Source organism: Ambystoma mexicanum, chromosome 8 (assembly GCF_040938575.1).
Source record: "Ambystoma mexicanum isolate Mex_15411 chromosome 8, UKY_AmexF1_1, whole genome shotgun sequence".
Taxonomy (NCBI): domain Eukaryota; kingdom Metazoa; phylum Chordata; class Amphibia; order Caudata; family Ambystomatidae; genus Ambystoma; species Ambystoma mexicanum.
Window position 1 is genome coordinate 670,258,864 of NC_090929.1, and position 16,992 is coordinate 670,275,855.

Sequence of the window (16,992 nt, forward strand, 5' to 3'; positions counted from 1 at the left end):
CCTCAGTGCAAGTATCTGACCACTTGCTGTTGGATGAAATGGCCACCATGCTTGCAACGAGACTACTGAATAGCGCAGGGCATTTCAGAGTCACATGTTATTGCAGATCCAAAGTGCCACTGAGGGCCAGACCTGTTAAATGCTTATGGCCGATTGTTAATCAGCACATCAATTAAGACCCGCCAATGCCCAAAGAGAGGTAATAACGCCACATTTCAAATCAAACATGAGAGGAAAGCCAATCTAGGAACTTCAAACAAGACACTCATTTGAAATATCAATCTTAGGCAAGAAAAAAGGTCACAGACCCAGTGCTTTAAAGAAGGCTGCAAAATGCCAGAGGTGTGAACACTGTAAGGAAGCAGACATACTTTATCCGCTCATTGGAGAGACAGGGATATAATCACCTTGGAAGAAGTAGTTTACTTACTAACAGCTGTGCAGCATTTGCTATGGCAAAGGAGAACCAACTATGAGTGATAATGGGGGTTAAAGAGAGGACCTAGGGACAGGTCCTACCCACAAAACCTGCTACCAGAAAGATGGCCTGAAAGCAGGGTGCTTCCTTGAAGCCAGACAAGACCGCGCCTTCCCCCACCCCACTGGCAGGAGAGAGAGAATATATACTGCTTGAAAAGGACCCTTAATATGCAGTAGGTGGGGAGATGAATACCCATTGCAGTTACGGGTGACTTAAAGGTCGTGGAGGGACCCAAGGTTAGCCTGAGAGAGCCAGAGGTTGTGAACGTACCTGGAAAGATTGATGACGTGCTAAAGGAACCACATGCCTTTAAAGAATCATCCAGAAGCTAGAGAAATGCCATGGGGGAACCACAGGCCTTAAAGAATCATCCAGAAGCTAGAGAAATGCCATGGGGAAACATCGTGTGTGTGTGTGTGTGTGTGTGTGTGTGTGTGTGTGTGTGTGTTTGTTTTCTAGAATTGGGATGCGCTTTAGGAGGGTATGTGAGGAATCTCGGGCATTGTAGGTGTCACAAGTATGACACTGACACAAAAGGTACAATTTGTAAAACCTTTATTAAATTTTTGGGTTTGGAAAAACAGTTTCCCTATAGCTAGGATGGGAGTAGTCTTGACCATAAAATAATAAATAAATCCGTCCAAGTTGAGTGTCATATCAAAATGGCCTACACTAACGAAACCTAATGCCTGCCCTTCTCTTGTACAAAAAGTTTGTGAAGGAAGATATGTATGCAAAGGAAAATCGGTGTTAAAAGTGAGGATTAAATGTGGCTGAGTCAGCTCTCCTCCCCACATTGGACAACAGAGAGAGTAAGGCGGTCTCTGTAGACAGGATGACGCACTCTGGCTCAGGTTCTCAAAACGTTCAAAACGTGGATCGAGGTCCTCCCTGCCTTCAAAGTCTCTAGTTTTCAAAGCACAGTTCAACAAAAAGTTCACGTTGGTCTCCCCCAGTCAGGCTCAGACCCTCAAAGCAAAGGTTCAACCAAAAAGTTCACGTGGGTCTCTGTCGGGCTTGGACCCTTCAAACACAGCTCTTGCAAAGGTTCCTTTGCCCAAGCTTAATTCATATCTTTTTGGGGATCCCTTCCCCTAATTTATCACACTTTCGGTCTCCCTCAGCCGGGCTCAGACCTTTTCTTAAATGTCAAAGACTTTCAAATGTGCGTGGCTTTTTCTGTAGACCTCTGCAGGACCACTTCGACTTCCCCTTTAATTCGGTCGATGTCAAAAGCACAGCAAGTTAAATGTTCACCTTTCACTTTTCCCCTTCTCCTGGGGTTAATTTTGCTCACTTTGCTTGTTATAGTTCATTCACTTTAACACTTCATAACAAAAACACTTCACCTTTCACTGAGACTTTCGAATGGGCTATTTCCTTTTGCCAGACCACCCCGCTACTCAGTATCACTGGTTTCAAAGCTAACGTTCACCACAGGTCTGCCTTCCTTGGTGTCTCATCCATTTGTTGCAGCCTTCAATTGGGTGATCTATTGTAGCTTTAATCTTTGTTTTACACACACCAGTCTTTCATGTCACTCGCCAACTCACTGGCTCTGTGCATTCCTTTCTTGTCATTGGAGTTCGAATTTGCGAGTCAAGGTTACTACCACAGGCTTGGCCTCGCCTCCCCAACTCTTGTCTTTTCACCCGGGAGGGTCGCTGGCATCCTTGAAACACAATGCAGTCTTCTTGTCTGGGATACAGCCATCTCCACGTGTCTTTCGCTGCCTTATGGATGCAACTACCTCCTGCAGAGAACTGCTGGGGCCCTCAACCCTTTTCTCTCGTCCCTCTACTGCAATAGGTTCACCTTCGCCCCAGAAGTTCTGCTCTTACTCATGTTCCCCCTTGCTCAGAGTGCATCTCTTATGTTCTGCCTTTTATCCGTTTGGGGAGAGCTAATTGGTATCAGATGTATGCAATTTAAGTCAAGTGCCTGACTTTGCCTGACCCGATTAGCGAGACATGTCCAGTGAGATTTGTAAAGGTTAGCCTGTCGCCCTCTTCCTCGGCCCAGTGTTTGTGTGAAAGTGGGGATGGGGGGAGTTAGGACATTGGAGAATCCTATAATATCGGATGGGTTATGTGTGTGGGAAAGGGGGGGGGAATACCGCGTCTCACCATCGGCTGCCTCACCCGCACTCCCCGAGGACTCCTCACCCAGGTGATCCTCCCGCACTGGTCCACCCCCAGGGTCTAGATCCAAAGGCGATGGCCGTGCCCTGACCACCTGAGAGATCCATCCCCTGGAATCAGTAAGTGAGACACCCTTTGCTTTCTCTCAGCGTCCTCCCTTTTTTCCCCAATATAAAGGCTGCCGCTTTCGGAGCCCTGCCCATGGGGCTGGATATGCGAGGGAGGATCACCTAGGTGGGGGAAAACTTGAGGAGTGGTAATGAGGCACCCTTGGGTGAGACATGGTATCCCCCATTTGCCTTTTATAAGGAGTCAAATATCCCCCAGGCATTTGTAGGGTAGTAACAATTCCCTGTTTTTCTGGAAAACCATCTCCCAGTACACACCAATCAGTTACTGAGACGTGGCAGAGACAACCTAGAGCCATACATCAATTCTTTATTAACTCAGACATACACAAACACCACGCTGGTACTGGGATGAGGACGAGGGATGGCGAGTACTCGGACTGCTATGCAGTAGAGGACCATTGCTGCACCTGAGGCATAAGCAGCGGTATAAATGGGCAGCTTAGGTGAGGCTAAGGAGACTGGCTGTGGAACGCTTGCAGGAGAAGCCGGAGGTGAAGCCGGGGAGATGCGTGCCCGAAGCACCTAGGATCTGCGGTCGTTGCAGCAGAAGCGGATTGTGGCAGGAGCACTTGGAAGGTCTGTGGTGGCTGGGCTGGTCTGACAACCTCCTGAAATCAGAAAGTCCCCCTCTACGTTAAACCTTGCCGGCGGAGATCCTGGAAGAGAGGCGTGAAGGTCCGGGAGCAGCAATGGCTACAGAGAGCCTGTTGACGCGGACAACAGTACCTGGAGACAGCTTACCTGGTGAGTCAAAGAAGTCTGACTCTGGGACGCTGTGGTGCAGTTTGCGTGGTTGTTGCAGGTCAGATCACTAGCGAGGGACCGTTTGGGCAATCAGAATGCCGGTACAGCTTGATACACAGATGATTGATAACTATGATGACCTGAACGCTGAAAGAATTGAATGAAATAGTTTTGTAAATACAAAACTATAAATTAAATGAAACTGCCAAGGCCAAGGAAGGGCGAGGGAAGGGCCACGAAAATGGTGAACTTTGAAATTCTGAATATGCCCGTGACCAGGGTGCAAATTCCCAGCAGGAGAGTAAACTGGGAATTTGATTTCGCTTTATTCAATGTGTCTGATTGTAGTGAAATGTTTTTGAATACCGAACTGAAAGAAATCAAGTGTGATTGAATACCATTTGGATTGAAAACAGTTGGTGAAGAAGGAATGGTGAACTGTTTAAACTGAAGAGAACAAGCATTGGCAAGTGCCATAAGAATAAGAGGAACTGTGTAATTTTGAAAGAATAAGCACTGGCAAAAGCTTTGAGAATATTTGATAATCTAACAAGCGAATGGTGGCAAAACAAGTATTGAGAAAGCTGCAAGAGGATAACTCCGATACCACTGTGAAGCGGAAACAGTGGCAGTGTAACTGTGTAGAAGAAGCAAGTAAGGTGTATTGGTTGCGTGACGTGTAATGGCTGGACCGTGTGGCCTGATAACAACTGCACCTAGACCAAGTACAACCACCTCAAGGAAAAGCCACTGAACTCATCTATACATTTGTGATTGAATGTCAAGAAAAAGTGGTGTATTCTGAACTTAATGAACTGAACTCTGTGATATTGGTGAAAGGCACAGAGGCCTGAAAATCAAGGAAGTATCACAAGGATCTATGTTGTTTTGGAGCATTGAGAGACTTGAAAGCTTGGGAAGGGAACCCCTCATTTTGGTAAAGTGAACTATCCTGACTCTTGGGGAAGGGAAAAACCCTTTTTTAACCAAGAGCTGGAAGAAGCTCTGAACTTTTATTTGAACACTCTTCATTTTGACACCGACATTACATTATGCACGTGTCTACTTCCAGATGCCTTCACAAAATGGTACCTGGAGTGGGGCTCCACTCAGCCGATGGGGAATGCTAAAGTTTGAGAAGTTAAGTCCCAAGGCGTTGGATCCCTCAGTAGCAACAGAAGGCTCTATTGGATTTGATATCTGCAGTAGTGGGTAGGACGTCATACCCCCAATTGAAAGAAGACTAATACCCACTGATCTGGTCTTGATTCTACCTCCACATACTTGCATCAGATTGGCTCCCAAGTCGGGATTAGCATGGACATTTGAAATTGATGTGTTAGACGGGGTTATAGACCCAGACTTCTGGGGAGATATAAAGGTGTTAATACAAAACCATGGGAAAGATCCTGTCAAGGGGACAAAATTGCACAGGCGTTGCTCAAGAGGGCAATGTTTCCTAGGGTAAAGGAAGAGGCTTGGAAAGAAGTAACAGAACGAGGGGCCAGAGGCTTCGGGGAAGCTGACGAAACACCTGACACTCCACAAAAACCCAAGCCCTGAGGGGTAATGGAAGAAGAACCAGAAACTGTTCCCTACCTAACCTCTGCCCAAAGGATTGAACCACTGTTAGCTGAAGCCTTCCTACAAATCGCCCCCATAACGAGGAGGCAGTGAGAAAGAAGGACCCTTTTTCTTTTTTAATCGTGGGTTACTGTACAGGGGGTGGGGCGGGGCACCACTCCAGAGAGCCTGGTAAGAACACAATTAGTTATACCTAAAAGCATAAGCAGGTTGTCCTGGAAATGGCCCATTCCCATCTGACAGGCGGTCACTTAGGGCAAACTAAACCCAGGCACAAATTCTCAACAAATTCTATTGGCCCGGAATTCATGCAGATATTAAGACCTTAACAGTCTTACCTTTAAACAGTCTTGTACAATCTGCCAAAAGACCAGTGCCCATATACCACCTCCAGTACCATTACAGCTGCTTGCAATCATTGAAGTTCCTTTTTCCAGAATTGGCATGGATATTGTGGGTCCCTTGGAAACATCAAAGTTAGGGAACAGGCCAAAGGAATTGGGATCAAATGGTACCTTAGGCTTTATTTGCTGTTAGAAAGACCCCCCAGGCTTCTACAGGATTCTCCTTGTTTGAATTTTGTTATGGCCGGGAACCCAGAGACATCCTGGACATGTTAGGAGAAACCTGGGAGGAAAGAGATGAAGCCCCAATTCCACTTTCCCAAACCGCACACCGTCTTAAAGAACATATGACTGTGGTAAGATCTCTAGTCCAAACCCATATGGCCAAGGCACAAGAACATCAGAAAACCTCATACGATCGAAAGGTCACCTTACGATCTTTCTCGGTAGGACAAAAAGTACTAGTGTTATTGCCAACCTAAACTAATATCCAAATGGCACGTGTCGTATGAAGAACTAGAACAAACAGGACCCTGTAACTACAAATTGCAAAGCTGGGAAGTAGCTCAAGGATTTATGTTGTTTTGGAACATTGAGAGACTTAAAAGCTTTGGGAAGGGACCCCCTCTTTTTGGTCAAGTGAACTATCCTGAATAATGGGGTGGGGAAAACCCCTTTTTCAACCAAGAGCTGGAAGGACTCTAAACTGTTTTTATTTGAACACTCTTCACTTTGACGCTGACATCCCTACACATTAAGTACAAGTAGATGTGAGGGCAAGTATAGGTTTTGGACACAGACAGACCTTTACTTTGGACTTCCTGACACAGACGATCATTAGTTTCAGTTAAATAGAGAAATCACACGCTAGCATAGGGCAATTTAGGCCTTTTCCCAACCCTCTTTTGATTTTGATAAAAGTTTGTAACCCAAGCTTAACTCGGTTGTCTGTGTCTACTTCTGGATGCCTTCATATGTACATTTTTTTGGTTCCACTTGGAGAACTCTTTTGTTGTAGCTTTGGATTATCCAGTAGGGTAAAGGACTTGTGTAATAGGTTTAGATTTTGTGTTCACCTTCACCCATAGATTTTAATTGTTAAATTGTATGTTCCCGTAGAGCCATAGACTTGTAAGAAGACTTGTATTTTCAGGCCTCATCCCCCTGAGGTATAGAGAGCACCCAGAAAACTCTGATATGATTCATCCCATTGTTGGCACTATTATGGGCTTCTGGAGTGTATCTGGGTTCTGCCTTGTAGCTAGGATATTCTATTCCCTAGTACCTATAGACATTCATCGAACTCAAAACATTCTGTTGTGAATCTTTATAAAACATTGTGAAACTGAATTTATTTAGTATGTTGTATCATTGCTTGAAATCCATACATTCTTCAGCATGTGAACTCAATACTGGTAAATCCTTAAAGGCTCTTTAATCCTTCAATGCGTTAAAGGAACGTTTGTCTTAGTTAAAATTCCACTTTTGTGTCACTTGCATGTGGCAACTCTTCTGGTAGACAATGGATTGGAAAGATTGTATCATCTGCATGTGTAAATGCTGCCAGTAAGCCATGGACTGCCAACAAGGCATCACTCGCAGAACTGCAAGCCTCGCAAGAACGTCTCTGGATGTTTCTCTACCGTGTGGGGCCCTTCAATGGTAAGAGACTGGGTTTTAAAAGTATCTTGTTTACAATGCTGTATGTGTTTTATTTCTGTAAGGAGATTTGGGTCTGGTTAATGGGAGTTTTGGCCTCTCTGCTGGTTAATGGGAGTTTTGGCCTCTCTGTCATTAGGAGGGGGTTTTGTCAGGCACTCAAGTAAACTCCCCGCAAGCCAAGTAGAGGGATATAACTGGGATAGAAATCGAGCCTAGGAAAAATCAGTTCAACATTTATGTACCCTTCTTTTTTCCTTAGGAATGGCCGGCACCACTGGCTATTCGGATATTGGATTTTAGATTTATTCAGGAATCCAAACATTCAATTCCCTTGATTAACGGGCATATTATTCGTTCACTTGTCGCTACCTCCACGCTGTGCTTGCATGGTACTAGAGTTTTATTTCCCAAGGTACAACCTTTCTAGTTGCGCTGGGCTTGATAGTGCCAACGTGCTGGGAGTTGATAGAGACAAAAACTGCAAGATTACAACTCTACTTATTTGTGTTACTTATATCCGTACCATTTCACCATATTCCTGGGATGTAAGGGTAGAAGTGTAACATGCATATTTTCTTCAGCGTTCTTTTGGTCAGCGCTGCCTGTGTTGAACTCTCTGTATGTTCGAACCGCAACGCCCAGCTTGCAATAGCCCTTGTTTCTTTCTCTTAAAAGTGCCTGTGCTTGTCTTTTGGAGCATTAGAACAACATCTTTTAGCCTGCAGTATTTTTGGTTGTGTTTTGCTCGTCACTGCCACCAGCGTTCTGCCTCTGGAGTGTTTAAACAACTTCCAACATGTAAGGTTTCTTGATTCTCTTTCTTTGGTTCCCCCTCCTCTTCACTGTGGTTACCCACCTCCTCCATAATATCTACCTACTCACTCCCCTTTTGGTACCTTATGCTTCATTAGCATATATGCAACCATCTCTTCTGCAACTGTGGGTGCTGTCAATGTGTTCATCCCTTTTGGTGTCTGGGGTGCTTTTGGGGTAGCTTTTCTCCCTTGTTCATAGCAGCTGGCAGAACATCTGTTTCGTGTGTCCTGCTTGCTTATCATTGGCTGTGTGATCTCAGGAAATCTCTCCAGAATCCTCTTCCTGCAATTCCCTTCCATGCAGGTGTTTCTTAGATCTCTATGTCTGGTCGGTACTCTTTCCATAAGTCTCTGCACTGTCTTCTGTTCTTTGCCTCTTTGCTCTGCTTATCTCTCCCAGCATCTCAGCTTCACAAATGTGCCTTGTACTTCTGGTCTGTGACAGGTCTCCTTGCTTTCTCATGCCTTTTTCTCTTTCATATGTTTACATAGGTAGGGTTACCCCCTGCTTCCATTGGTGGGTTACCTCCTGCTTCCATTAGTGTCTGGGGTAAGATACATAAACATACAAATGTATGTTACACCATGGCAAAGGAAACATTAATTTTCATTTGTTAGTAGATTAAAGTGTACAGTAACAGGGTATCCACCATAGATAATCCATGGAGCGTTTTGGCGTAATGATCTAAAAGGAACAAAATGCAGTGAGAAATGATTTGTTACGGTTTGCCATTATTTCTTTTATTTAAGGTGACTTAAGTGGGTGACTTAAGTGGTTTTACAATCGACAACCTTTAATCACAATTCATCATTGGTGCAAAAGAATAGAATAAAACAAAACAAGATCAGTACTTGAATTAAAATTCATGCATCATCGGCTAGCTTTTTCTGGATTACAATTAACAGTTTCACCAAAGCCAAAGTTATTGGTGTTTTTTCGCCTGACAACATCATCTTCCACGGTTTACCATTGTTTTTTTTTTATCATATAAAGTGGGTTTTTTCTTCCTTTTTTTTTTTTTTCTCCAAAACATTATTCATACACAATCACAGTTTACATTACATTGCCGACATTGTTACTCATATGATTATCTCAAGTTCATATGCATATAGTCCGTCTAACAATTTTCCAGGTGGGTACCGTGACATTGCGTTTTGTGTGATTCAGTACAACCTTTACCCATAGCCCTTTCAACTTTTCGATCGCTTTCCCCTCCCTCACCCCAACTGATATGGTTCAGTCTTAATATCCCGGGTGTAGATGCTCATCCAGCATATTTCTCAGATCTGATTTCCTCTCTTCCATTTTGTTGCCCATCATATCTGTAGAGATCTCATTAGTGTCGGTTTATAGAAACAACCTTCCCTCTCCTTTACATACTAAAAAAAAAAAAAAAAAAGGGGTCCGCACCGACCAAAACTTCTGTTACTTTCCATCTTCTAGAGGTCCTACTTTCACTATGGCCATTACTCCCCAGATTTTGACCCACCGGCATGCTATTATGGGACCTTCCACGCTTTTCCACCCTTGTGCTAGGGTCATCCTTGCCTCCATTTAATAGGTGAGTAATGAGGGTGGCGGTGTAGCCAGATGCTGCGTAAGCCCCTTCCACCTCTACCCCCAGCAGTACTACCTTTGGTGCGTTTGGCAGTTGTTTCCCTGTGATCTTATATATATCCTAGGGCCTCCTTCCAATATATGGTAGCTTTGGGGCACAACCACCATATATGATCTAGGTCCCCTTTGCCCCCACATTGTCTCCAGCATGTAGGGGGGTAGTTGGCATTCATTCTGTGTAGCCAATGGGGAGACAGATACCACCTGTAACATAATTTATATGCCGTTTCCTTAATGGCTGTACTTTTAGATGTTTTATGCGCGCTCCTCCAGATCTGCCCCATTCCTCCTCTGTAATAGGCGTACCCAGGTCTTTTTCCCAGTTATCCTTGTATGAGAGCCTATCTTCAAATTGTGCTTTATCCAGTAGTCTGTACAACCTTGCTAACGTCCTTGTTGTCGTGCCCTCCTGCAGTGTCGGCTCTATTCCTATCCGGGTTCTCGTGCCCGCCTCCCTGACCTCTTTCTGAGTTATCCAATGCCTGATCTGTATGTATGTATATCTCTCCTTTTCCCCAATGCCAAATTTATGTTTGCATTCTTTGGAAAGAAGGGGAGTTTTTCCCCCTGAAAGAATTCCCTTAGCTGGATAGTCTGTGCTGGGATCCAGTTGTCCCAAAACCTCTTCTTCCTGCCCGGGGTAACATCTACGTTGTGTGCCATTGGGGTGAAAGGTCCTAATCCTGATGTCATTTTCTGCCTGCTAAGTGCTTGATCCCATCTCCGCAGCGATACTCTGGTGGCCTCTAATAATGGTCCTTCAGCCCCTCTGGCCTTAGCCCTCAGAGCATGTAGCGTTCTCAAAGGAATGAATGTAACCTCTTGCTCGATTCACCAACCAGCCTTTTGGTCTGTCCTGCCCTACCCATTTCATCATTGGTGCTATTTGTGCAGCTAGGATATATCTCTTTATATCCGGGACCCCCAGATCGCCCAATAGTCTTGTCAGAACTTTACTTTGTATTCTGGGTTTTCTCCTGTGCCACAAAAAGGTGATTATTTCTTTGTGTAATGCCTTACACATACCAGGGGAGTTGGGGGGGGGGGGCGTAAATACACCAAAAGTGAGCCCACCACATAAAACAGTCGGGGTCGCAGTGTCATTTTGAGTGATTCAGGAGTGTTCCTGGGCGTCACACATGTGCAAATCTTCCTTCAGTTGTTTCCATAGGGGTATTATATTTGCCCCATACAGCACTTGTATTCCTTCGTTAAATGTATCCCTAAGTACTCTACAGTCTCATTTTCCCATATCAAGGGGTATATTGCACTCAGTTTATCTATATCTGCCTTCTCTTTGGTTATGTTTAATCCCTTGGATTTATTGTAAGTTATGGTGAATTCAGAGATCATGGCAAACTCCTGTGACCTCTCCATTACGTTAGGGAGCGTATCTTTAGTGTTTTTTTAGGAAGAGCAGAATGTCAGCGGCATATAGCGCGATCTTGTGCGTCTCCTCACCACAGGTCACCCCAGCACCCCTTGATCTTGTCTTATTATTTATGCTGTAGGCTCCATTGCCATGGCGAATATTAGTGGGGGGGCAGATAAGGGACATCCCTGGCGTGTGTCTCTCTGTATTTTAATCTGAGCTGAGGTTCTCCCGTTGACCATAACATTTGTAATTGGCGTTTGAAAGTTCGCTTGTACCATCCTAATGAAGTCGAGTCCACATCCAAATTTATCCAGGACCAGTTTCAGGTATCCCCAATCTAAGCTATCAAAGGCACGCAGCGCGTCTAATGCCGGTATGGAGAACCTATGTCCCGTTCTGGTGACCAGGTCTACTATATCTACGGCCTTTGCTATGTTGTCTTATGTGTGCCTCCCTATTATAAAGCCTGCTTGGTCCTTGTGGGTTATCCCAGGTTATACTTTCATTAGTCTTGCTGCTAGAATTTTAGCATATAATTTGGCATCACTATTGAGCAAGGAGATCGGTCGGTAGCTGGTGTAGCCTGTGGGATCTTTGCCCGGTTGTGTATTAGCACTGTAACGGATCTTCCCATGTCGTCAGTGGCCTTACCAATTTCTCTTGTGTGATTAAAGAGCTTTGTTAATGGGCCTATTAATTGGGACCGGTAGGTTTTATAGTATCCATTCCCAAGCCCGTCTGGGCCCGGTGTTTTATTAGAGGGTAAGGTTGTTATAGCGTCATTTATTTCTTGTGCCGTTATAGGACCCTGTAAGATGTCTTTATCCTCCTTGTTATCTGGGGCAGGCTAAGTTTTGACATATACTTTTTGGCATTGTGTGGGTCCACGCCTTCCAGTTTCAGCTGGCCCTGATGAAATATCTCCATTATTTCCAGTTTCCCCTCCTCTGATACACAATTCCCCTTTTTTGTTTTTAAGTTGGGCAATGTAGTTTCGTGATTTTTGTTTTGGTAGTTTGGCGGCCAAAAATATATTGGCTTTCCCCCCCCTAAGTGTAATATTGGCATTTAATGCTGGGCTGTGCGGTCTGTGATCTGTGCTTCCAACTGGGCTCTTAACTCTCCGGAGTGCTCTCAGTGATTTTTGCGTTTGCCCAACTTTGTGCTATGTTTCCACTTCCTGTAGCTCTGTCTCAAGTTTCCCCTCTGATAAGCCCCCTTTCCCTCATGAATGCTGTGGCCTGTGATATGAACTCCCCCTGAACCACCGCTTTCCCTGCATCCCAAATTATTTTCCAGCCCATTTATCCATTGTCGTTATCTTTAAAATAGTATTTTATTGCCTTCTCCATATGTTCCCTCAGAGCTATGTCTTTCAATATGATTTAGTTCAGCTTCCAGTTCTTTTGTGTTTTCATCGTACCTTTTGCCATCTTGATTTGAACTCACCGGAGGTTGATTGGAAAGATATTTGACTCCTGTACCTTTCCCACCTGGGAAATCAGTGTGGCCGAAACTAGAGTCATGTCAATTCTAGTACCCTCTGTGTATCGCTGAGTAATGGGGGAATTCCCTTTTATCTTCATGGAAGAATCTCCATGTCTCTATTACCCCCAAATTCCTGAAGAATTTCCCTAGTGCTTGCCTGTTTCTTCCGTCCGTAGCGGTGGGTGGTAATTTTTTATCTAGGACGGTGTCCATTACACAATTAAAGTCTGCGCCAATCACTATCTGTCCTTCGCACCATCCATCCAATTTTTGTAATATCTCCCTGAGGTAGAAGTCCTGTTTCTCTTTGGGGGCATGTATTGCAACCAGTGTGCATTACTGGTCCTCAAGTGTGCCTTTGAGAACCAGGTACCTGCCTTCACTATCCCTGTATAGAGATCGTTTTGAAATTTCTCATTGGCACTCAACAGTATTGCCATGCCTTTTGTCTTTTTCCCGCTCGTTGCATAGTACTGTCTAGGGAATGCTTTATGGGTCATCTTCCTTTCATCTACACAGAGTAGGTGTGTCTCTTGTAAAAAGACTATCAATGCCTGAAGGTCTCTTAGTCTCGCTAATATGGAGAGGTGCTTTGTCTGCAAATTTAAGCCCTGTAAATTCAGAGTGCCAATGTTCAGTTCAGCCATACCCTTTACATCTTGGTTTATCCAAGTATCTTCGTTGTCTCCTCCATCTGCCCTCGTTCTATCCCCTTCTGCTTCCTAAATCATACTGCAATGCTTCCCCATATATCTGAACTTCAACTCCCCCCGAAACCCCACCTCTGCCCTGCTCCCTTCCTGCCCCCCACTCCCTACCCTTCTGGCCAAGGTACTCTAGAACCTCCCCTGGACGCCTTCCGGGGCATTGGGTCACATACATCGCAAATCTTTCCCTACGCAGGATATTTCCATACCCGGAGTTAGATTCCAGGTTGCCCCCTGCTCCCCTCCCCGCCTGGCCACGCTCCTCCAGTTTCTCATTTACCCATTCTCTCTGGCTTTCCCCCCCCTCCTCCTTTTGGCCTCAGCATTGGGACTAGTTATATAGTAATGTCATATGTTTGTTCCTTCTTTTGGTTCTCATTTCATTTGGGGGCCTGTTAGTGTGACTTATTTTCCCTGTCTCCTTTTACTGTCGGTTGACCACTCCCACAGTCTACCCCTGTCACCTTTTGGGTTTGTTTTGGACATTGATCTGTTCAAACTTAGTCTTCCTCTATCCGCAGTAGGGTCAACCCTTCCTCACGCGTAGTGATCCGCTGTTGTCTGCCCTCCCAGGTGAACGGCAGTCCAAAGTGAAAAATGTACATTTATAGGTAATCGCTTTTGCGATTAGTGCTCTCGTGACTGGTTGCATCATTCTTTGTTTATGTACTGTGGATAATGCCAGGTATTGATATAGTTGGACCTGTGTTCCTTTTGATTGAGACCACTTGTTTCATTCTCGCTGCTCCAAGTATCTCCTCCTTCATTGTATAGGACGTCAAGGCTTTTAAGATGTCGCAGGGTCTTGCTCCTGGGTCCCCTTTCTTTGGTCCTACTCTGTGCACTTTGTCAACTAATATATCCTCCGATTGCGTGCCAGCCAGTAGACTGCTAAAACAGTGCTGCCGTTCTTCGGCTCTGGTGCCTATTCCCTCGATATGTTAATGTCTTACTTGTGTCGGGCTGGAGCCGTTCTCTCCGTGGGTGTTATTTTGCCCAGGGTGTTGACGCGCTGTCAGCGATGTCCCAATCTGCTCGTCTCTGCACCGCTGCTTCGGTGACAAGCAGGCGCAGTTTCTTCTTTTGTTTGTTTTCCCCACCTGGGGTTCCAAGCGTGCCTCGCTGTGGTGCTTCCTCTGCGTTGTCCCTCTGCTCCTCAGGCTGCTGGCGGGGGCACGTAGCGGCTGAATTCCGTACCGCTTTCCCAATCCCCATGCGATTCGCTTTCTGGGGGTCAGGAATGTATAAAGTTGCTGCACCTTTCGGTGCTTATGTCGCCTTAAATTGCCCACCCGGACGGAGCACAGGAGTGTGCACCCTCCCGAATCAGAGGCCATCTTGGAATCCCATAGTTTCTTTGAATTTTTTTTTTAAAAAACAAGGAAGAGAGCCAATATATGTCTAAAATACAAAAATCAAAGAAACAAAGTGCAACAATAGAATTAGCATCTTCAGATTATTAATCTAGGTGACATTGTACAAGTATTAGTGAAACACATTTCCTAAACCGTAAAAGGAAAAAAACAGAGAACATGTTAGTGAAGAATCTAAATATTCAGTGTCAGGAATCTCGTAAAAGTTAAATGAGATCCCTGGTAGGGCACGTTTCGCAGAGGATCTTGCCTTTTTTAGGGCATCTTCGTGGACCCCTTAATTGCAGGGGAAATGGTCGACTCCAGCTTTCACCTCTCTAGAGCACAAACAGTCTCGGACGACTCTACTCAGCAGACAAATTATTGTAACCAACATGGAGTTTCGCCTCCAGAATTGATGTACTGATGAGGACAGAGGCTTCCCACCCAGACAGAAGAGAAACCTAGAAACGGGTAGAGTGTTGTCTGCCCCTCTACCCACGGCCGCCCCACAGGACTGGGAGGTGAAAGCTGGAGTCTACCATTTCCCCTACACTTAAGGGGTCCACAAAGATGCCTTAAAGAAGGATGACTTAAGAGTTCCCTCGCAAAAATTCTGCTATAGCCTTGTATAATTGTGTGTGCCCTAAGATTATGACTATTATTCTTTGATTTGGAAACAATATATAATATGTCTGTTATGCCAGATCACTAATATCCCTGCTTTTTGTTGTAGAAAAGATGGTGTCCCCATAGGCTACAAAGGAAGCACCTTCCACAGGTACGTATCATTTAACCCATTAATTAGTTCCACAATACTTGCTATTTAATACTTATTCTGTATGTAATCTGTTTTCAGAAAGGTGTGTAATATTTGGTGTTTTCCTTTCAAATGCTTATCACTTATGCTTTGTTTAAAGCCCTCTCTCTCCTTTCATCCTGGCTCGCAAAAAGGTAAAGTACACAGAAATAAGTACACTCCTGGCAGGTAAAGGGGATGCCTCTAACCTTCTAAACCCTTCTTTCAGTTATCTGTATTGAAACAATTCTTTTACCCTGGCAGGGTGATGCATTGGGCCTGTATGGCCTCTGAAAACAGAAAAAGGCATGGGGGTATTCATGGTTCACGTGGGTTGGTAGAGGTGGGGGCAGCGCATTGCTAACTAAATTAAGTTGGGGTGGATGAGAGTGCATTCAAGATTGCAGCTATCCATAGATTAACCAGTGGACCCTGCATTTAACAGGCTGATGTCACTGGACCCACAAAATGGAAAATTAATAAAGCAGTTCTGGGTAACAATTCAGACTTCATTGTTGCACCAGATTGCAGGAGAACCTTTGCAAAGCAGCAGCAGAAAATGTCTTCCCCCTGACAGTGGAGATCCAGGCGCCAGAGTTGTTTGCTAAAATGTTTACCTTCTAAGCCTGATCATGCTAAAGGAGGCCTGGAGGGGCTGCAAAGTCACATAGCTGCCGCGCAGGAGCTCTGACTCCAGGTAGTTTTAGACAGCTAGAAGCTACGTCCAGAACGTGCAACAGAATACACGGCCTAAAATGTTAAGAACCTGAACATCGACATGAATGTCTGTGACATGCTTGTTTCTGTAGAGCTAGGTAGATCAAAATGAGACATGAGAGCTGAAAGGTACATTATATGCAGATGTCTTATTCATGTTGAAGTGTGTGTCTGCTTGGAGAAATGGTGATTGGAATTAATGTGGGGTCATCCTCCTGAGTCAACCCTCTGTCGGCTATGAGCTCAACAAGAAACGGGATCCTAACTTTAATAAAGTAACGCATACTAGTATCAATGTATTAGAATAACACTGCCATCAATCCAAAGAACCCGTCCCTTGTGGACCGTGGGAGGGTTTGTTGTTGCGCAAGTTGGGAAAGGGTCACTATCCCAAGTGATAATGACGCCTCCGGGCGAGGCTTTAGGGTTTTAGCAAAGACTGGCAGTTGCGATGTGTTTTGAAGCTTTAGTGCTGAAGTAACAAACTTGGTTTAATAATGCGAATGTAAATAGACAAAGTGAGCTAGCAAATTAGTGTGGGTTTTTTGTAGTATTTAAATAACCAGTTTGCCTTCCTACATTAAACATTTCAATTGCAAACTTAGTTAAACTGTCCTATGTTTCAGCTTTCCTGTTGGTGTGCTAATTAGGATCTTCAAGTGGGGGGGAAAAAAGGTTCCCTTAGATCCTATTGGTCGCTTGGGCCCAATGGCGTTACCGGCCGGTGTAGCCCATAGAACATAGGATTATTGATTAATTATTACATGCACAGTCAGGTAAAAGCTGTATGCAGATAGGACACATGTGGGGGTTAGGGTGGTGTCACACCACATGCCTAAGTAGCTGCCCAGCCACATCTTCCTCAATCATTTTGCACTTTTTAGTTACCATGGGGCATACCCACTCATTGAGTAGCTGCAGTTATGCAGCCTGATAGTAATGTAGGTTGTCTGGGCAGCCCAAGCCTCTTGATTCCCAGTGGAGATCTAGGCTCTTTCATGCCACTCTGGCTTTTTTCAACTGCCAAATAAATT

At 44.8% G+C, this 16,992-nt stretch overlaps 1 protein-coding gene across 2 annotated transcripts in view; it reads left to right on the plus strand.

Moving 5' to 3' along the window:
- Positions 1-16,992, plus strand: part of PPIH (peptidylprolyl isomerase H) — a 307,526-nt gene that overhangs the window by 100,379 nt on the left and 190,155 nt on the right. For both annotated transcript variants that reach the window (XM_069610463.1, XM_069610464.1), the window contains exon 4: positions 15,179-15,223. In XM_069610463.1, the coding sequence (XP_069466564.1) occupies positions 15,179-15,223 (45 nt within the window). The remainder of the gene's footprint in view (positions 1-15,178; positions 15,224-16,992) is intronic.